Raw genomic sequence first — 23,211 nt, 5'->3', positions numbered from 1 at the left:
CGCAAGCCATCAGATAATACGCTAATTTGTATAATAAGTATTGCAGGCCATTATTTTCAATTAAATTACAACATATTGTATATATGATTGAAAATAAAACATATTTTTTCGAAAATATATTATAAAAATAAGATGCAAAATAAAACAGATCTACTGGGTTTCCAACTGACTTAAATTACGATACTATCACCAATTTTTTAATTGCTTTATATATTCTATTATGTTTAAGTTAACTATTTCTTGATTATGTTTTTATTTTCTTTAAAATTAATTTTTCAAATGGCAATGATTACATCAGAATGAATTTAATGTTGTGTAGATTATCAAATATTACTGTATGATATTTAAAGTATTTATAAATAAAAATACAAAAGTGACGACCCTTCTTCTCTCATGACGAGATAATGGTGTCAACCATTGTAAGCCAAGGAAACGAAGAATTATTTTTTTATGTTGAAGAATTACTTATTATTTAAAAAAAGAAAAAGTAACGGGTTGAATCGAAGGATCGACATTTTATTGGACCGATAACGACTATTTGTACAGACGTTACACAGACCGATGACACATCGGAAGATATTAAAAACGTTTACATTTTTAAAATTATTTACAAGTTCTTTGTATTTGATATAAATCTGGTTTTATAATAATTATAATAATAAGAGTAAAAACAATTATTTATATAGTAGCTTATATTTGCATTTGATTTTTTTCAGCTTAAGTGTTCATTAGTGGATGCAACAAATAATATTATATCATATTGTGTTAGTCAAATGATACAATTGTGTATGATTTGTTACCGGGTTATAATTCAAATGACTCCAATTTATGATAAACATAAAAAACATGCAGCACCCTGTACAAATTCACCTTAGGGTCTGTGTACAAATGAATAATGACACTGGTACATGTTAACTTGATATTAATTAACAATAATGTTATTATTAACTATATATAATTATTGATTAGATAATTGTATATTAAGTCAAGCAAATATTGTGTGTTTGAAGTGTGTGTAGATAACCGCTAGATAATAGGTCATCTGAATTATGACTTTCGAGGTGGTTACTGGTCTTGTAATAATAATAAACATTTTTACCATAACTGAGTTCAAAACAACAACGATATTACTTATAATCACATATAATGAAACTTATTTACATAATTAAAAAAAAAAATTATCATTTTACCACTGTTATGCATATAGTGGGTTAAAACTATTATGTAAAAAATACTAGTATGTTCCTGACTATATAAATAGACATACCGTAAACAGAAACTGTTATATTTTATATATTCAATTACACTGCTTTCCAGGTGTAGCTAAACTAAAAATACGTATATCCAGTGTAAATAGGTTGGATTCGGAATCGGCTGTCGGTTCAAATTGATAGAGGGAAGTACCTAATCAAGAAGTAGAGAAATGTATTGTTATCGATTAAATCATTTTATTATCACTCAGTTTTGGTATTGTTTTAATAAAAAAAAATGTGTAAAAACGATAATAAATAAAACCATTAATTTTTAGGTCACGTCGATCATAATGCAGATGCGCTATGATTAGCGTCTTAACATCAATCACGTGTTACGATTGAACTCGGTCGTTTTTTTTTTTTTGTTAAACTTACTTAGTCGTTTAAGGAGGTTGATGAAAGCTTGATTGTTCGACCGGTTATGTCTCTGATCCCGTTGACTGTATTTGATATTCGGTACGGATAAAAGTCGAGCATCCCGCGACGATACCGTGGTCAGGTTGCTCTGTTTGTCTAAAGACGTTCGTTTTCGGTGCTCTTTGCAAGACCGTGGAGGTTTAATTGGTTTGCCGTCGCGATCGAAAAGCTTGAGCTCGGTGGGCCTGGTGGCTGCGGAAGTGGACAACTGATCATTGTCCCCGTCCGCCGGCTGTTGTTGTTGTTGTTGTTGGTGGTGGTGGTGCTGTTGCTGGTGATGTTGCGACGGCTGTTGCTGTGGCTGATCTTGGCCGTCGACCTCGGTAATGATCTGAGGCAGACTGCCAGCCGCCCCGGAGCCGCAAACGGCCGCCGTTTCGTCGTAATTCTCCGCCTGTTCGCCAGCTGGGCTGTAGAATGTGGCCGTCTTCTTGGCCGACGGCGTCGCGTTGAACGTGTTCTTCAGCTTCAGGTCGACGCGGCTCAGCTGCTTCTTCAGGCCTCGCCACGAATGGCTAGTCCTGCGACCGTTTCCTTTGGCCGCCACAGGTTCCGGGGCCGGGGTCGGCGGTTCCGAAACAGTCTTCGAGGGCGGCGCTTCTTCCGCGGTGGCCGCTAGCTGCGCGCCACAGGACTCGGTCAGCTGTTCCGCCGGTATCAGCACTAACGCCTCTTCCGCCCTCTCGGTCGTCGCATCATCCGGATGGTCCACGGGGTTCGGCGACACTTGAGTCGAGTACACGCCCACCGGGCTCAGCGCCAGTTTGCTCATCTCTTCCAAATCCTCGGCTTCGTCTTCAAGACCCTTCAAAGTCGGAAAGTTTTCAACCGCGCCCAGCTCACGCGTGTCACGTCCGTCCACACATGTACGCATAGGCATGCAGGTGCGCTTGGGTGCGTCGCGCGTTCTGTTACAAGTACACATGCATATTTACCGTCCCCCAAACGCCCCCGCTAGATCCGGTGCCAATACCAAAGTCCCCCACCGATTTACGCGACAACACGCACGGTTTAGATTTTGATCGTTTCGCTTCGTGTCCCCTAATAAACGGTGCGCTATTGCTCCCGCAATTAAGAGTGTCGATTTGGATTGCGATACAAACAGATAACAACAAAGAAGATCGATTAACATAATTTCCCACGTTTAACGGTAAACTATTGAACGTTACGGGGCAAGTCATTAATGTTATCGTTGTGTACCTAAGTGAAGCTGTTTTCGTAGATCCACACCGGTCTCATACGGAGCGAACTTAGTCATAGATTTTATAAAACGGTAAAAACATTAACTAAAATAGAAGTCGAATTGTTGTTTATTATAGCATGTTTTGAGTGGTAAAGTAAAAATGTTAAATGTCGTAAATTCATTGTGATGAAAATTTAAACAAGTTTAACAAAGCGTTTCGTCGTCGTGATTAATCGAGAAATAAAATATCACGGCAATAATAGAACATAAAAAACAAAGTGGATAAGATGTATTCATTTTTTATTAGGAATAAACGTGGTTGGTCGTAACTGCGTATTAACGACCAACCGGGAGATGGCATAAGTAAAAGACGAACGACTGACGAAGTACGCAACATTTAATTTCGAATTACGAATGATCGAGTAAATCGAATGACAATCAAACGAGCAGAGTGCGTGCTATAAATACGAGTACAGCGCACGTTTATTTCCTTCCTTTGTCATAATTCGAAATAATTATATGGGTAGTTAACGATTTTAAAAGCATTTATATGATTATCAGTAGATAAATTACTTTCTTAACGACGTACCAACACTGAGGGTAGGATTTTTATTTATTTATCGGGGTTAGTTAAAATATAATTATTATTAAAATCTATTTAATTACTCATTATACATACGAATACAATACGATAAATATATTATCAAAATAGTTTTTCGTAAAAAATGAAAAAAAAAATGTATTAAAGTTTTACGATCGGCAGTTTTTGTATAATATATTGTCGATCAGCATCATTAATTTTGGACTACCTATAGAAAATCATTCGAAAAATTGCATACTCGCCAAATAATTGTAAACAGATAAAGTTGTTATTTAGTTGATGCATGATTTAAATAAAAGTAGATATGTATAGAGCGATAACGTTATAATACTCGAATGAAAATATTTTGAAAATTAACTTTATTTGCATATTTTTTTATAACATAAATTAATTTTGAATTTGACAAATTAAAGTGGATATTTAATGAGCACATTTTTGAGAGAGAGAAAGAGAGATCGTGTCACATAAAATTTAGTTAAAAAGTTTGAATAATTAATGCTTTTTCTCTCTGAAAGACAGATGAAAAAATATTGGTGGATGTGAAACTTTTAATATTAATTCAAGCCAACGCAGACTCCCATAACAAATTATTCTTGACATAGAACTCTGGAAAACATAACATACGAAACGGAAGGGAGAAGGTTTTTTATGTTTACTAATCACAGATTAAAACTTGCACGGAGCAGCGAGTTTATACTTTATGTGAACAAAGTTTTGAAACGCTGTCGAAGTAGTTCTTAAAATGAAAAATAAACGAAAACGCATGAATAGTATTTTTCTTAATAATATATAAATTGTACCGGGTTAAGAAGACAAGTAATTCGGACTGTGAGCAAGATGGACGAACGATTGTACAGTTACATATCGGTATGTAAATATAACAAATACACATATAGATGAAATATTCTTTATGTTATATGCACTAAAATGTTACAGGACCGCAGTCATTTAGATTTCACATTTCGCTACGAATTTCGTATAATATTATACGCGGTTATCTTAAAATATTTTCCAAGAGAAATCTCGTTTGTAGTACTGTCACATTCGAGACAAACAGATTATTATATTCTCAAACCCCCGAGAATAAAACTTCCTGTGCACACACGTTTTAGAGGAAACACCGTGACTTTGTGCGTGTTAAGACGAAATAGAATTAATCACAACTCGTTAGACAATAATCTTCTTATCGATGTCATATAGGTGTATGTATATGTATGTTATATTATTATATTCTTAACTCGTCTCCCGTGACACCGTGTCGCCGTTTAAATATTATTGTGTAAAATTAATTGTACGTAAAAACAAAGTCCTATACGCCTGATAATCGAAAATGTTCAATCGTGATTGACAGTTCTGACGCTAATGATGATGGATTAAAAAATTGTTTAAAAAAAATGTAATTTAAAAAAAAAAGACTGTGTGTTGTGTTCATCATTATAATAAATCTACTATAACGTCCTACCTTCAAGTGTACAAGGCGTAGAAGTTACCGTACACGGATAACATGTTTTCTATATCGCATATCAGGTCGAAAACCCACGCTTGGAGGGGGGGAAAAGACGGATGGGAAAAATATGTTCGCACGACGATAATACCTTTCGGAACGAAAGGTTTCCTTGGTGGTAACGCAAGTTTCTGGTTTGCTCTCGTGTAATGACGTTTCGCGTACATTCAAGTGTAAAGTACACGATTACGGTTATAATAATAAAGGGAAATCCATCGAAATTACTGCCGTCGACACATAGTAGACTCTTTGCATTCACTCTGTATACCGTAAATGTATCGCACGGAAATCCTTGAATGCGCGTATAGTAAATCGGAATGGCGTTCGAATGATATTGTGATATTCAACAATTAAGTACATAATTCGGTATAAAGTAACACAGCCGTAGCGATGCCGCTCGTATGTATTATATAGTATGTATGTTTATATGTTATGTACATTTATTTATCATGGTAGGGATAAATTTACCGTCTGTCATGTGATATTCGTATTCACGCCTGTATATGGTAGCACTAAGGAGACATTTTTTTTTCTTTTGCGGCCGCGCATAGTTTCCTTTTATCGCCAACACAAGGATTTCCAATAAATTAACTCAATACTCAAGCTACGGGAGAGTACAGGGCTATTTGAAAACGTTTCTATTTAAATAAATGTGTCATATCGTTAAGGCACCATTTCATATTTATAATAGTATTAACCGGTGGAATATAGTGTAACACATAGTTTTTGTGTAAGATTTTCTAAGCAGTATATTAGATACATTAAAATGTTTTTTTATTTATACATTTTTAATCGAACAGCACGAACAACACGTAGAAAAATTATGTACGTAAATAGATTAGAGAAGTCCATTTTCTTCAATTTATTTTTAGTAAATCAGTATTGTTGTCATGGTTTAAATAGTATGTATTTGAGATTACAATTGACGTAGAAGAAAAATGTAAATGCAATATACAAATGAAAACGATGTGGTAGAACAACTGTTTTAAAATTAAAATTAAATAGTAAATAAGTTCAATTGTTAGTATTATGAATACCCGATCAAATGATTGTTAGCGAAATTCTCGGCGATTGTAAACTGCGCCCGAATTTTTAATAAGTATAAAAAGGTGATATGTAAACTCCGCTCGAGTTTTTATCAAGTGTAAATAGGCGATATGTAAACTGTGCCCGGGTAAAATTCCAGGTAAAGTACTCAATTCGTTACAGCCATATAATATGAATAATTAAAAAAAAATATATAATTTTAAAAAGCAAAATAAATACAAATATTACAAATAATAACATATGGGAGATACATAATCCTCAATTGGAATTTGACCTCTATTATATTTATTAATTAAATTTTATAAGTTTTCGCGTTTTTCTTTTTTTTTGCTGTAGAGTTTTGGAATTTAAACGATTCATTTATACTATTTAGTTTAATTTATACTTCTATTTGAATTTCTTTTAACTTTTCTATGAACATGAAAATATTTGGATGAGTTGTATAAAATCTGGAATTAAAGTGAGAATGAAAAGACTCGCATGCATTTGTGTTTAAAGTTTTTCTCTGCTGATGCTTGAGCCCATACTTCAGGTAAATACTGAGCTTCTTCATTTATAATCGTATTACTCTTTTGTCATCAGGCTTTGATTTCATTAAATAATTGACAAAATACTCAGATACACTTCCTGGACTTAGAAATGGTAAACCGTAACATAGAACTAACCATCTTCAAATATCACTATTTTTATTTTCATAGTCATTACTTAAACCATTTTATTGGATACTTCTATTCCAAGACTGTACTAAATGAAAGTGACATACATAGAGACTTTAATAAGTCAACATTTAATAAGTTAATAAGTCGGACGCAGTTTACACTATACCTTTTTAACATAAATAAAAATTAGGGCGTAGATTACACTATACCTTTTTAACATAGATAAAATTTTGGGGGCAGTTTACAAAAAAAAAAAGATCATTTAGGCACAGTTTACGTATGCCCGAAATTCTACACAAAAGCGATAGGTAACACTATTTGAATTGTTTTCTTTTTTAGTAAAATGTGTCAAAATGGTGTTATATATTATACATTTTTTAATAGAATTTTCGCCCACTTGGTTATGATTTTCTGCTCATCTAGAATCCATGTTATAAATATACAAGAAATAAAACTAATAATGCACCGCCGCAAAAAAGAAATAATTATGAGATGTTATGAGTAAAAATATCATACAAGATATCGTATTATTTTAATTCCGTATAAAATGTCGGAAAATTACTTTGAAACGGCAACATAAAGCCCAGTACGTTAACATATTTCACGTATACAAATATATATATACATACGAGGGTTTTATGCGTTACGAAAGAGTCCTCCGTCACGTTCTTTCATCCGATTGAGAAATTGTGTTCAAATCGAACAATATATAATAATAGTACATGTTATCTTACGGGATAGCAAATATTAAAAATTATAATACGAATAATTATCACATCATGTTCTACATATCATCGTTCACCGTTGTTTCGGCCGAAAGTGCGCTCTCTCAGTATTAAATATTTCGTAACCGTATGTTATTATTGTGCACGAATTCAAAAATCGAATAGAAACAGAATACAATTATATTACCTGATCGATGCTGGGAGATCGGCACCGTTCGCCATCGCTAGTCTCGCTTAAGGCAGTTGTTCTTTTCGGCGACCTGGGAGCCCTTTGGTACGGGTCTGCACTGCCGTACATGTCGGCAGTGCTGATGTTTAGGAGAACACATTTTTGTATAAAGTCTACTATCACAATACCGTTGTCCAGACCGTAGGCGAGCCTGAAACAAAACGAAAGAAATCGCGAACGCGAGCGCCGTTTTGTTTAAAAAAAAAAAATGTAAAATCGATCAATGGGTGGCGTATTTTTGTAAGCTAAGCGCTGATATTCGGTGGCGGGTCACGAGTACAACTATTAAAATATAAAAGATAAGGATAGATGATATTCGTAAGCGTTTACAATCAAACAATTTGAGTTAGGAGCATTTCACTGGCGCTAGAGGTTTTTGCCCATCCTATAGATAATAGAATTCTACACGAAATGACCGGATGTTAAAGTTTAATTGTAGTGTATAAACCGAGTGAAGTATATGTATATAGCGTTTAAAACTTTTAAATTTTAAAACGAAACGTATGGTTCGTAAAAAAGTTTTTATATCAAACATTGAATCTATCCAATGATAGCCCGTTTCCTATGTAAGTTTCCATAGACCACAAAGATAATTTTAAGTTTTCGTCAGACCGCAGTTTTGAACTCGGGCACGCCCTTTGTGCAGCAACGATTCTATTAAAGCCGCACACGATCCGCCACCGGGCGCCGAATAAAGACCTATAATAGAGAGAGACGAACAAACTTACAGTCCGTATGAAGAGTTAATCGTCAGCGCTGTGATCTGACCGGGCGATTCACCGTTCGCCGAAGGTGTAACGCACGCCAAGCATGCCTGGAAGCCGGGGGGTTTCTTTTGCGGTCCTGCCCGAACTTTGACCAGTGTGGTAGACGTGTCATCACCGGTTCCCGCCGGTTTCGATGGCGCTTCTTCCGGCGAACTTTCAGCTGCTTCGTCCAGGCTCTCTGAATATATTGGTATCTCGAGTGTCTGCAACATCGCAAAAATACCAACATAAATTAACAAATTATACGCAAACTGGTAACAAACACGCGGCCAACAAAAATTTAAAACACTTGTGCATTTCATTCATAGCAAATGAAATTAAATAAATGTCGATAAAAACCTAAAATATATAAATCAAAAACATTGCGAAATAGTATTATTTACGAACCATTATAATAATATAGACTTATTCAGCAAACAATATTCCTTTTCTGTGAATTCCGTTACTTGAATAATCACAAAAAAACTACAACATAATATATTCTGAAACTGTTAAAAATAAACGATCGACCATTGAATCTTTAAATTTAAATAAAAAATCGATAAGGCCCTGAGAGAATTTCAAAGCTTGGCTATTAATTTTTTCTTTGTTATTTTTACCCCTTGAATAATACACCGAAAATGGAATTAAATATATTATAATAACTACAAAAGAGTTGACATAAATAAATATTGAATGTTTTCGTTTATAACGTACTGCATTTTATCACGCACTTGGCGGTAGATGAGAAAAAAAAAGAAAACACGAATTTATTTTTGCGTGTACCCACTGAATTATAATTTAAAAATCAATAACTTATTATATACATTAACATTTTTGTTTTTGTATGAAGGTGTAAAGTGTATGAACAATTCGCCAATACCAATCAGTCAGAGTACAGATGGTTCTCACTTGCAAGGATTGTAATATTATGCGAGATCTCACACATATTGTTTGTACGATAGTTCAGCCCTTATTTTTCCATACGGGATCACACCACCACCCGCTTTCCAATAATATCCTTAAAATACAACTCTGCATGGCGGCCTCCCTACACGGAATATTTTCAATTTTGCATCGACCATTATTCTATAGAATAACGTAACTATAGTTACGTTCACTTGACGCAAATCGTGCTCGAATCACGCTGCCATCTCGCGGAAATTTAACCTAACTGCTTTAAAAAAAAATAATAAATACATACATATATGTGTGTGTGTGTGTGTGTGTGTGTGCATTTGTATCAAAAAATACACAGTACGAAGCTGGGCGGGGATCGATATGTTTGTATATATACGTACAAGTTTACAATGCAAATGATGAAATCGGCGTGCCGGCGTTGACTAATGAACTAACCCCGCGGGGTCCTGGTGTGCACGTATTTAATATTCTGCAATGTGCACCCTATATATTATGTACAAATTATACATTTATATAGTAGCCGAAGTCTGGCGTAAAAAATTAACGTTCGAATTTGTCCACCACGGACGGAAAAAAAAACCATTGATATTATGTATTATGATCTCGACGGGTTATATCTTAGAGAGCGTAAATATACACATATATAAATATTATATTCGGCAATAGAAAGGGATACTCTTGAATTTGAATTAAATATTAAACGTAAAAATGGAAGGCAATTTCCTGCACGAAGATTTCTTCAATGATTTAGGGGGTGTTCTCTCAAGTTTTCTAAACATCGTTGATGATAGATCGTTGACGGTCGTTCGACCACGCGAAATTACACAATTACACAGAAATATGTTTAAAATCTTATATCGAATCGCATCGGGTATTTCAAATAAAAATAAATCGGTTAACATCGCACTCGTTTACGACGTGAAATATGACATTAAAATATAATATGATACGGGAAAATTACATAGTGATAATCAGAAACACCACTTATCATTTTAAAAATTATAACCAATTACTTTATGGTGTATTCGAAAGATACATTATGCATCGGTATAAATATTGGTATTATTTTTGTATATTTTTTTATATACACACGCAGTGAACCTAAGAATATCGATTTTGTGTTTTTCTCGTGGTTGACGAGTCATAAAATTATTACGTTTAAATTAGAATTAGTTAATGTAACGAATGAAAAAAGAACAAATATACTATTAGGTTTACACGATCATCGTAATTGTTGAACAGTTCTTTGTTTGAACTTTAGAATAGATTTTTTTTTTCACGTAATAAAAATAAGTAGAATGAATCCTAATAATGTCTTTTACAAGTCTGTCAGATCATTGGACGTACACGTTTCTTGTCACATTTTTGATAAATAATACCTACGTTTATGATAAATTATATTATAAGTTACAATACGTCAACATAATTAATGTCATGTCGAGTGCTAAAATAATTTCTTAACTGTTATAGAAATGTTGAGACACTTCAAATGTTTTCCATTGTTATTACGATAATAATACGATTAACAATGAATAACATTGTTTTTACGCCATATACGCACGCAGCGAACTTTTAAAACAATATTTGATTTTATTAAATTTGTTATTATTATTTCAAGACAATATTAAATCAATTATTTTCAGTTAATTTTATTTTCTCAATGATACAGAAAGACATGATATTCTAGATGATACATTATTATTATTTTTTTAAGGATTAAAAAATTATTTCATGGTACGAACCAAAATAATTATTTAATGCAAACTTTTAAACAAAGGGAAAAAAATGTCTTACGTTAGTACATATATGCACGTGAAAACTAATTTGTTTGTATTATAATAATTATCTTACGACCAAAAATTTGAACATACAATGTGGTTTAAAAAAAATGTGGTCTCTTTGATAAAATTAATTTGGTTTTAAAATTATTTTATTTATTACATAACTGTATAGCCACGCGTCTATAGAGGCATTGTGTTTCTTACAGGAAAATGTACCTCAAAGCTCTTGTAATAAAAAAAAAAAAAAACATTCTTAGATAAACCCGATTACAAATACTTAACTACAAGTACGATTATTTTCATTCAGATTTATTGTATTATAACCACTAAAAACAAAAACTAGTAGGTACCTTTTTCATTTTCGTTTAAAAAAAATTATGAAATTATGCAGGACTTTTCTTTTGATAGAGTTTAATAGAATTAAATAGAAAACTTATATAAATTATAGTATTTATTATTACGATGCAAAACTCATGTATTATTCATACGATTCTAAAATAAATGCATAATATGATATTAAATTATGTAAAAGGTATTATTAACATTTTATTTTAATTTAAATTAAAATTTCGTATAGCACTGAATAATTATGTTTCATAGATAAAGGACGGCACGGCGTAAACATCTACAATAATGTAACCTACATTGGATGGTTACTTGTCATATTTTATTAAATAACAAAATTAAAAGGCTGAGACTTAAGGCAGATAAGATACAAAGATGGATAAATGGTTAAAATGGCATAAAATTAAATCAAAAATATGAAGTATCTACCAAAATGATAACTAAATAATTCAATATAAATAGCTAATATAAATTAGTTTAAATATCCGATTTCATCTAAATTTCATTTTGTAACGCATATAAATCTATTTTGCGACTTTCTGGTAATTTTTTTTTTCTACAAAGAAAATCATAAGAAAAATGTAATGCTTAATTTTTTAATCTTTAGTATAAAAATTTTAAATTTAATGAATTTCGGACTACATAAATGCGGAGCATCCGATTTGGGTTCCGATTACTAGGGGCTAATCGCAGGTAGTGTACTAGTTGGGTCCCGGATTTTTATAGGTACTACACTAGTTGGAACCTGAATTATTTTAGATATTACACTAGTCCTGAATATTTTTTGGTAAATGCTACATTATACTAACATTTTCTTTCCCATTTTAACAGACTTAGGACTGTCTATGATCTATTTAGACCACAGGTATAGTTAAGAATGTTTTTATAGTTTTTTTTTTGTTTTTTAGTTTCTTTTCCATTAAAATATAAATTATTAGAATTGTGTTGGTAAAAATATTAAAAATTATAAAATCATTATATAATATAAATAAAAATTAATGGAAAAAAAACTAAAAAACAAAAAAAAAACTATAAAAAACATTTTTAACCATACCTGAAATCTAAATAGATCATAGACAGTCTGTTAAAGTCTGTTAAAATGGGAAGGAAAATGTTAGTAATAATATAGTATTTACCAAAAAATATTCAGGAACTAATGTACACTTATAAAAATCCAGGACCCAACTAGTGTAGTAATTTTAAATTTGGGATCCAATTCGGATTCAGCCCATAAATGTAACGTTTAACTCATAATATTTTTTTATAGATAAAAATTATTTTATTTATTTAATCAGTAGGAAATATATACGATAAACTTTATATCAGTTGATCAAGAATTTGTGTTAAACCGATATTACTTCATCGATAATTTTAAAAAAAACTAAGTAAATATGAAATATTCAACCATATATAAATACCTTAAAAAAAGAATCTTTTAAACGTTGTACCATCTAAACGAACGATAATATATATGTACACACAAAGAAAATTTCAATTCTTTACGATTATTATTTTTTGATTTACTATAAAAATAAATTTTCGATCTAGTCAAAAATTGGTATGCCGTAAATTTGCTGTAATTGTTATCTGTATAATTTTTTATCAGTTTCTGGCAATTATTAAGAAAATTGTTGAAAAATTCGTTAAATTACCTCCTTCAAAGTACCAAATAGAATTTATTTATCATATTATTTATTGGTTTTTATTTGGTGATGATCAAAATACCTCTAACTCCCGATCGGAATTGTATATATATGTACATGATCAAAAAAAAAAAAAAAATTATAAAAAAATAAATAAATAAATAAATGATAAAACAATTACATTTCTTGTTCAATTCAGAATTATGAATCTGCTGATAAATTTAATAAAGTTGTTTACTTTTTATAATTATTATTTTTCAAAATTAAAAGCACTCAAGTAATGTACTCAATAATGATTATCCAGAAGTCTTGAAATATATACACATACTTCTTTTATAATGCTGTGCGCAGCGAAAGATACTTAACACACTTCCAATCTCAAATGTTATAGCCAATAACCGACGAAAATCCAACGTAATACGTACATCGACTAAAATTACCATTTTTCCAGGACCCTATGAGGTTTATTAAGTGATTCATACTATATCAAAGCAGTATATAAACATATAATAATACTATTTATTGTGCTGAAATTCGATGTGTATAGAGATATGCGTACAAATATTTGTTCAGGTATATTTGCATATAATATTTTCTATATATCAATAGTACGCATTTATTTTTCAAACAACCATCATATTATATACTATACTATTTAATTCATATGTATATTTATGCTTTTTAGTTAGTTACAAAATACTATTTATATTTATTTTAATAAATAATTAAAGTACACAAAAGCATATGAAATAGAATTTTAAATGGAATTAGGTGAGTTTAAACATCTTAATAAAAATTAGTACACGTATTTATTTCATAATATGAAATAAACATACATCTAACTAAATATTATAAATGAGTTCCAGTTTCTATTTTTTTTTTTTTTTTTTTTGTACAATGTAATTATAAGATATATTTATGGATAAATATGATTTTTATCTTTTTTTTTTTCTAATCGAATTATCGGGTAACGAATATACATTGAAATTTAGGATGGATTCATCATCCAATTGCGGACAGTAGAGATTTTTTACCAGATTCTTTTGTGATAAGATAAATTCAAACTATAGGTATATTTAATTTATAATTTATAATAAATATTTAAACTTTTCGAGTGGTTTCAAGACGTGTAAGCGCGCATTACCGTGGTTTCAAACGTAGACTCTAGCTTGCGGAATTTGAATAGTACAACGTAGGACGAGATGCCAGCAACAGCTAATTTTCTGCTCTCCGGACAGAACGACAACAGCTGTACGGAGAACTGATCTTCGTCACTGCATTCCGGTGATTTAGACCGGGTTTTTTCGAACACTTTGGCAGTTTTCAGTTTGTACAGTACTTGTAGACTACCGGCACTCGCATCCCAAAATCGAACACTACCGTCTGTGTGCCTGTGATAACCGATATAATATTAATAATATAAGCATAAATATTTTATGTGGTTTTTTCAATGTGTGTTATAAGCAGAACTGGGGTGAAAATGTCATCACAGAATGAGTGAGAGAGTGAGGGGGGAGGGACTTGATTTTCTGTAGCTTCAGACAATATTTCGCATTGTAAGTGTAATTAAACCAAAACTTTACACATTTAATTATAATATAATATTTTTGAGCTAAGATAGTTATAGTTAGACTTTCAATAATATCATGGTAGCAATTTTACATTCAACTTATCTTTATTTATTATGCATTATGACAGTATCTGAATTAATGTTACTCCTAACAGGATTCTTATACCAAAAATATATTATATTTCTGACAATCGTTGTCTATGATATCAAAAGAAAGGGCGTAAACACAAAACATTTTTTTTCTAAGGGGCATTTATTATCATTTGCAGTATAGCGAACGTTTGAACAGTGTACATAGGCATTTGGTCTACGTACGGTGATTTCTAGAGAGGTAGAGCTAAATAACATATGGATCAAAGGACAATTACATTTATAAACAGGCTTATGTTGAGGGATGTTATAGTACAGAAATCAGATTAAAACTAAAACGGAATGGAGGTTTTATTTCTCGACGGTAATTAAAGTATTTACTTCAAACTTAAAGTAAAGGTGGGCACCGTGAGTTAAGGCCTGAGATAAATAATTTATAAGGGTTATAATATTTTTCCGAGGGATATTTTCTTCCTCCTGGCCTATCCATAAGGCTCGAGATCAGGGCGGACGTGTAAATCAGTCAGACGAAAACACATATACACAAATATATACAAATCATGGTTATAAAACATAACAGACAAGTCGTAGTAGATGAATAGTTTTTTGTTGGAAAATGTTCGACGAAATCATCAAATCGTAAATTATATAGTATTACGTGGAAACATATAATTATTCGATAGGAACTTACCCGGTGAGGATAATCTCGTTGTAACTGCAAGACGTGGGGCTCCACTCGCCGCCGGATATGGGCCATTTGTTCTCACTGAAGCCGGTCCGTTTGTTTGCGGACCTCGAGCCTACGGAGTAGAAAGCGGGTATGAGGTCAGACGGACAGTCGGCGATATAATGGACACATGACACCGGCGATTCGTGTATGTCCATCGGGTGAGGGTTTTCGAAACACGGATATCCCGGGCTGAGAAGATCGACTAGCACCATATCGTTTTGCATGAGCACAGCCACGGCATACGGTTCTTGAACGTCTGAGAAATAACACAACAGTTACAATGAGACGGTAAATAAAATTATTATTTTGACACGGTGGGTCAAATTCACACGACGAAGAAATACCTTTAGTTCTATTCATTAACAATAAAAAAAAAAACGACGAAGCTACGTGAGAGGGGAAAGCTTTTATAGCGACTTGTTACGGAATTTTCATAAACGAAAATGGCGTATCATGTTACACGTGTATCCATAGGGTTTTAGACAATTGAAAATATTTTGTTCTCAACACGTGATTAAAAAAAATTCAAAAGCTGGCCTTTTTTGTACCTAAAATAACATTGATATTTAAAAAAATAAAAAAAATAAAATGGTTAGAATTTTTAAAATTGTTATTTTTGTTTTTAGTTTTACCTTTTGTTTACTAATCGATTTTCTAAAACAAATAAATGTAGGCATACACATGAATACCGTATTAGCCTAAGTAATTACTTGAATAGTTATATCGTTGTTAATACAATTTTAATCAGTAATATTCTAAATAATTATACTTTTTATAGAAAGATACTTATTTAGTCACATAATTTCAAACTTACACTTAAATTAACTCGTATAAGAAAAATTAATTTGAAGTTCGTAACATTAAGTTTTCCGAGATAACCTTAATAATAAATTACCGACGAAACAAAATAATTAATAATAAAATACGAAAACATTTATTTGACTATTATACGTCACCGCAACTATGTGTTACGATTCAAAATAACTAATGTTACACTAAAACAAATAACTTTGTAATTAAATGTTATCTTATTCTTACAAACCGGTCATTAATTACTCTTTTGAATACTTAAAATATACAAATCCTACGGATAAGCAAATAAAATTGTACATGAATATTACTAAAAAATAAATTTGTCTACGTTGAATCTGTTTAAGGTCAGAGTTAATTGTGTACATCAAATATAAATCAATTTCATTTCAGTCCCAAAGTATTTTGATTATCAATTAATAGAATCACGTATGTCTAGGTCAAAAGGGGAATAGCAGTAGCAGCTGTAGTAGCATCAGCAGTAGCAGCATATACCCGCGGGCAAAAGGTACGTCTCTATTATTAATTATATTTTATAACACATATATATATATATTTCTATACTAACCACTGTTGTAAGGACTTTCGCACAGCGTAACAAAATCAACGATGTTGTGGTCCATTTCGAGAACGGTGGTCGTTTTCCCGTGCATGATCGTTATGCTGGGCACGCGGCCAGCAGTATCGGTGGTCAACCCTCCAGAAAATATCAAATACGATTCGCTGGTAACGACACATAACGGAAAACCGTGAGAAAAAATATGAATTAAATGCGCAAGGATAGCATAAAAAAAATAAGCATTAAGGAAGAGAATTATTACATATCAGCAAAAATTATTACGTAATAATCATGATACAATAATGTATAACGATTAATATAACTACAAAATCGTGATGAACATAATATATTTTCTTCTTTTGAAAATTTACCCGGATTTTGACGATTTCCATTCAACTTTTTGTATTGGTCTGCACGACGGCTCCACTTTAATTTTTGCTAAATAAAATAAATAAAAATATAATTATACGTTCATTAATTAAATTATAAATGTATAACATGTTATTTACTTTTGAAAACCATTAGGGAAAATTTATTTATTTATCTTAATTTTTCAAAGGAAAAAAAATTAACAGTTCAGAGAGAATCTTGAAAAAAAATTTATTTTTAGTTTTAGCAACTATCATGTATAAGTTAAAAAAATTATTAAATTTATTACTAAATTCGGCAAGTGAATAAAAAAAAAACAATTATTGCTATCATCAAATGTTTGCTGACCGCAAACCTAAAAATGAACCAACGACTTCATAAAAAAGTAAAACACTAAGTGAATCGTTAGGAAAAAAACTTTTAAAAATAGGATTTCTTCATGAAATAATATTTTTAAAAGTTAAAAACAATAATATATTTTGTTGTATTTGTATGAAAACTCATGTTTTACAAATTATTTTGCAAAATAATATGATCACAAACATTTTGTTTTTATATTTTTTTTCGATTATTATTAAACTGTTACGTTTATTTGTGTAACTAAAAGTAACAGTAATCAAAACTCAGCATAAATAATTTTAAGTTGGGCTAGATGCCCGGTGTAAGAACTAAAATAAGGTTTATCCGATCAATAGTTTTTTTTTTTTTTTTTTTTTTTTTTAATATTAAATAAGAAGTGAAAAAGTGAAAACAAAATTGACATTTTAAATTTAAAAGTAACCAATAATAAGTATTAAATATTTAGTTATTAAATGCATTTAAGTATAACTGGAAATTGATTTCATCTCTTGATAAGTACGAACATAAAATATTTTTGTGGTGTGTTATAATATTATCAAATTAATAGTTATATAAAAATATGAATTTAAATTATTGGTAGATTGAAATTCGGATAAAAACTTCTAGATTTACTTCTGTATTTTGGGTCAAAAAGATTTTATACAAATTCAAATGATGTGGTTTGTGATAGACTTACTATTTACATTTTTATACTTAATATTTTAATATTATGTAATAAATAAACATAATGTACTTTACGTGTTATACAAAAAAATAATCCTGGTATTGATCATATTGTATGAAACTCTACATAGTGGTAGCTAAATGCTACATTGTACCTACCTACATTATTTTAAATTAAATTTGGGAATAATCAAAACGTGCCATTAACTAGGAATGATTTTTATAATATAAACAATTATTGATTTCAAACGAAAAAGGTAGGATATTATCAATTAACTTAATGGATATTAGCCTGATCAATATTTACCATGAGGGTATATTATGTTAGCTGGTTTCAAAGACGGCTTGACATTCCATGTGGTTAGACTCCCATCGCCGTGACTGCACGTGAACTGCTTGCCTTCAAAGTGCCAATCTATAGATTTGAGAGAATCACCCCATTGCCAGCGGCATTCGGGTTTCTTTGTTTTCAGGTCCCATAACACCATTAGACCAGTCTCGAAGCCAATGAGCAGCTAACAAATAGTTTGAACAGATATATTACATTTACATAATTGGTATTTACAAAGATTGAATGAGAGTAGTTGCATAATTATATACGATTATAATTAGGTATAATAACAAATACTACATTATATCATATGATATACAAGAAATATTAAATATCATATGTTATTTTCGATGGTTTTTGAAAAACTGTTGATTATCTTTTTATTTTTTACTTCACTAACCTTATTTTGTTTATTGTGATGAAAAAAATTTGGGTACCGTATAGAAATACCAAAATTTTATAGATTACATAATATACTCGTAATACAATATATTATACAAGTATATTGAATTGATAATGATTATATCTGCTGGCAGCTATCAGTTTAAAAAACCAAAAACATCAGATTACGATGAATAAATTTCAATAAAAATATAATCCAAATCAACCCAAAAAGAAACATCAACTTCTGAAAAAAAAACTCTAAGTGGTTTATAAATGTAGGTGGTTTGTATGCGAAAAAAAAATACTATAATTATAAAACTCTACCACTTTCTGGTACATATTACAAAATGTACTCGATATATTTGTATTCTATCGCTCACGCGTTGATCAGATCCATTATTGATATTTGTATTTTTAAGCTTCTTTAAGACGTCTTATTGTAACCACTAACGCCGTTATTAAAATACATTTAGAAGGACCTCAAGTATAAACGAAATAATAAAAAAAAATTCTTTTAAATTTATTTATAAAATATGCATTTCGTGATGTTACAATAAAATATAATTTTCTCTGTTTCAAAGCAAGTAATAAAAGTTAAATTTTCAAAAGAGATGATGAATAATTTACTGGTTAAAAAAAATATTTTACACTATTGAGAAAAATGTTATCAAAACCTAATCAATAGACAGATAGATATTTATAGAATTGTACAATTATGTTTTCTCTTGGCTTGAGTTTTCGATCATTAAAAGATACAGGTTACAATATATTAGCAATATACACACAAACACATATTAAGTCTTACGTCAAAAATATAGTGTAAATAAAAAGTGGATAAGTGTTAAATATAATGAGTAATTAAAATTATATGTTATTCGCAATAATAAAAAAAAATCCAGTAAAATCCTATGAACTTTGGAAGGAAATAATTAATGTACAAGAAAAAAAAAACTAACTCGAATATTGCTTTACACAATTTTTTTATCGCACACACACCAATACACGTGCACTCATAATACATAATCTTACAATACTTTAACGTGCACCTTAACCACTCGGGCTTTTAATCGAATCAATATGGATGTATAGCATAAGTTATTTCTCGAATTGTTGAAAGTATTCATGTAATTATGAAAAAATCATAGATGTCAAATTTCAAACTCGTCGTCGACTTTCCGTCATTTTACCCGTATTTACCAATGATACACAAACCGTCAACAGGAGTCGAAGGGACTTGAAAACGATTGTGAATAGTTTGTAGTCACGGCATTTCATACGAAGCATACGTCATGTATAGTGCGCGTTGCAAGTGCGGCAGCAATAATAGTACATGATAGCCTCCTCACCACATACTCGGGGATAAGGCGGTGGTGGCATTACCGGGGGCGTGTATCGATTGATACGCGTACAACGTAGTCAATAAATATAAACAGTAGCATACGCGAGATTCTATAGTTATTGGTTAGTTTTTTTACTATTACAAAAGACAGATTCACAACCTACTAGTCTATCATTTAATTAACAGTTCAATAATTTAACCAGATAATTTTTTTAATTCTTTATTTTTATTACGATTTAAATTATCAAAATGTTTCCACGATTGTATAATAACCTCAACAGGAAATAACATGTATAATTATGTACATATATGGTATGTAAATATATAAGCCTAATAATAAAAAATTGTTTAAACGAATATCTTATATCTTAATCGTGAACAGTATAAAATATAATGAAAAATGAAAGCATTATTATTGTTACACAGATTTATTTAATTCATTTATTATAACTTCTATATCATTATACACATCTTTATACATAATTCAATGTCCCACCAATATTGAATGGTAGAAGAAAAAAGGGTTTCGGAGGGTTTTGTAATCCCACATATGTTAATGAATTCACATTGTGTTCAATGCTATTGTGTTCCAACGCTTTAATCTCCGAAGTAATTATCTTATCTTTTAAAGCTTATTATCATAATATCTCCACACATCTATAAGCCCAAAAATCAGTATTGCCCAACCCTCGGCCCGCGAATAAAAAAAAATAACAAAAAAAAAAAAAATAAATAAATAAATAAATAAAAATATTAAAAGAAAGTAAAATTATAATAAAATACAGTTTTTTATTCATTTTATTTTTGGCACTTTCAAAAAGATGAAAATAAGTCCAACATGTATCTATATGTAAATCGTATACCTACTAATTGTAACAAAATTATATTATTAGATTACTATTGACATTATTCGTACTACTATAATTAGTAATTCTAAGTTGGGTGGTGGTCGTTTGGGCGAAGGTAATAAATTTGACCAAAAAAATAATAGCCCGTTTGGGCGAGTGAAATTATTTTTACCTGTTCGAGGTAAAAATCTGATGACAGATACGGATGGTATTATTGCTAATAAAAAATAAAGAGTTTATACAAGAAACATGGAATAAATACAAAAGAGGGGTTATTAACCAATTAGAATAAGTACATAAAATGTTTAGGTTTAAAATATCAGGCCAATAGATTGCTTTAAAAACTACTAATAATTATATTATCTGTAATTTTATTTTATTATTTTAATTTTTTGACTATATATTATTTCCTACTTATAAATAATAATATTATTAATATGCACATCAATATTTTTTTAAACAGAACTTTTTATTAATTATTTATATTTTATATGATCTTTTTCAATTAATTGTTGAATGTCATAATGAGCATTTTCATACAAAGCCAATAGATTACTTTAAAATATACTAATTATATGTTATTGTATTTATAATTTTTTGACTGTAGATTACTAACTACTTATATACGAGGTTAGTTATATAATATATATATTATAATATTAACAATATTCATAACAATATTTTTTTTAAATATAACTTATTGTTAATAATTTATATTTTATATATATTTTGTTTAATTAATTGTTGAGTGTATATTATAAGCATTTTTATACCATCCAAACGGTATTTTTAGTTGAAAATCCTAGACCAAACAGTATACATTTATTCGCCGAAACAGACTATATTTTGGGTCGATTCACCCAAACGGTGTAAGATAATTGTTTACCAAAGTGGTCCACCGAGGAAAAAAGGTTGAGCACCACTGCCCTAGATCATTACATAAACCGACAACGTGATAATACTCAAATATAAAAATCCTGATAGCCACGACATAAATAATTATAATAATCTTAAATGTCGCTCACGGCGATTAGCGGGATATGATTAAACATGATAACTCATTATGACAACGTACTAGTTACACAAAAATGTAAAATCATCCAAGAAAATATGAAAATTTGAAATAATCCCCATAGAATTAAAAATAATGTAATTAAATAATTTACTATTAGAAACAAAAATTATATTGTACACCACAAAGGTTAAAAATATGTCATCAAATTAATGTCGAAATACTTTTTTTAAATCGAACGTTTAGATAATTGAGTGTATTACTCTTTCAAGTACCTCCGAAACCGAATTCGTGCAGGAGTTGAAGTCATAGGACCATCAAATACGGCTATGATTTAATATAAAGATAATGAAGAAGATAACTGACGACTCTAGTTAATTTTGTAGACAACTTAATAAAATCGGATATGAATACGTAAAGATCAACACCATCCCACGAGAATTTATTGGAAGACATGATATTTAATAATTTAACAATATGACATATAATGAAGATTCAATTTTTAATAAAAAAAATATGTAAATACGTTTTATATACATTTGAGATAGTCTGAGGATTATTTTTTTTTATTTTTTCAGAAGACCTTGTATTATTCACCACAAATCGTATGAGATAATATATAATAGTACACATACGCAACGAGTATTATAATATATATTTACGTAATAATAATAAAAAATAATTATATAAAGTACATATGTGTGTTGCGTGAGCACGCACACAAAACACGGTGTACACTATTATAATTGTACACAGTACACGCTCGCACAAAAACATACATACATACGTACACGCAGGTGTGGATTTACCTTGCTGGAATCTGCAGGATTATCGCTCAGGTGCACGATAGGTCCGGGATGGGTAGGTCTGGTCCTAAAACAACAACAAAAATAAACGCGATTTAGATTAAAACAACCTTGAACCGTGATGGCGGCGGATAGGGTTGAGGGGTTAAAATTAATTTCAAACATTCGGACTCGGCCGATGTTGTACACTCGAAATTTATCGCCGGTGCACTTAAATCCAGGACGTAATGGGATTATACGTGTGTGTGTGTGTGTGTGTGTGTGTGTGTGTGTGTGTGTGTGTGTG

At 30.6% G+C, this 23,211-nt stretch overlaps 1 protein-coding gene across 4 annotated transcripts in view; it reads right to left on the bottom strand.

Moving 5' to 3' along the window:
* Positions 1-23,211, bottom strand: part of LOC112680604 (syntaxin-binding protein 5) — a 169,900-nt gene that overhangs the window by 27,379 nt on the left and 119,310 nt on the right. For 2 of the 4 annotated variants that reach the window (XM_025550757.1, XM_025550758.1), the window contains exons 5-13: positions 22,929-22,992; positions 18,513-18,720; positions 17,185-17,251; positions 16,823-16,977; positions 15,406-15,700; positions 14,199-14,445; positions 8,347-8,588; positions 7,577-7,769; positions 1,629-2,475 (exon numbers count right to left, since the gene is read on the bottom strand). In XM_025550757.1, coding sequence (XP_025406542.1) covers positions 1,629-2,475; positions 7,577-7,769; positions 8,347-8,588; positions 14,199-14,445; positions 15,406-15,700; positions 16,823-16,977; positions 17,185-17,251; positions 18,513-18,720; positions 22,929-22,992 — 2,318 coding nt within the window. The remainder of the gene's footprint in view (positions 1-1,628; positions 2,476-7,576; positions 7,770-8,346; positions 8,589-14,198; positions 14,446-15,405; positions 15,701-16,822; positions 16,978-17,184; positions 17,252-18,512; positions 18,721-22,928; positions 22,993-23,211) is intronic. The other 2 variants (XM_025550760.1, XM_025550759.1) reach the window with 1 other exon arrangement.

This window comes from Sipha flava, unplaced genomic scaffold (genome assembly GCF_003268045.1).
Source record: "Sipha flava isolate LNK unplaced genomic scaffold, YSA_version1 178_pilon_pilon, whole genome shotgun sequence".
Lineage (NCBI taxonomy): Eukaryota > Metazoa > Arthropoda > Insecta > Hemiptera > Aphididae > Sipha > Sipha flava.
Note: the sequence above shows the minus strand (reverse complement) of the source record. Positions and strands in the feature narration are given on the sequence as shown.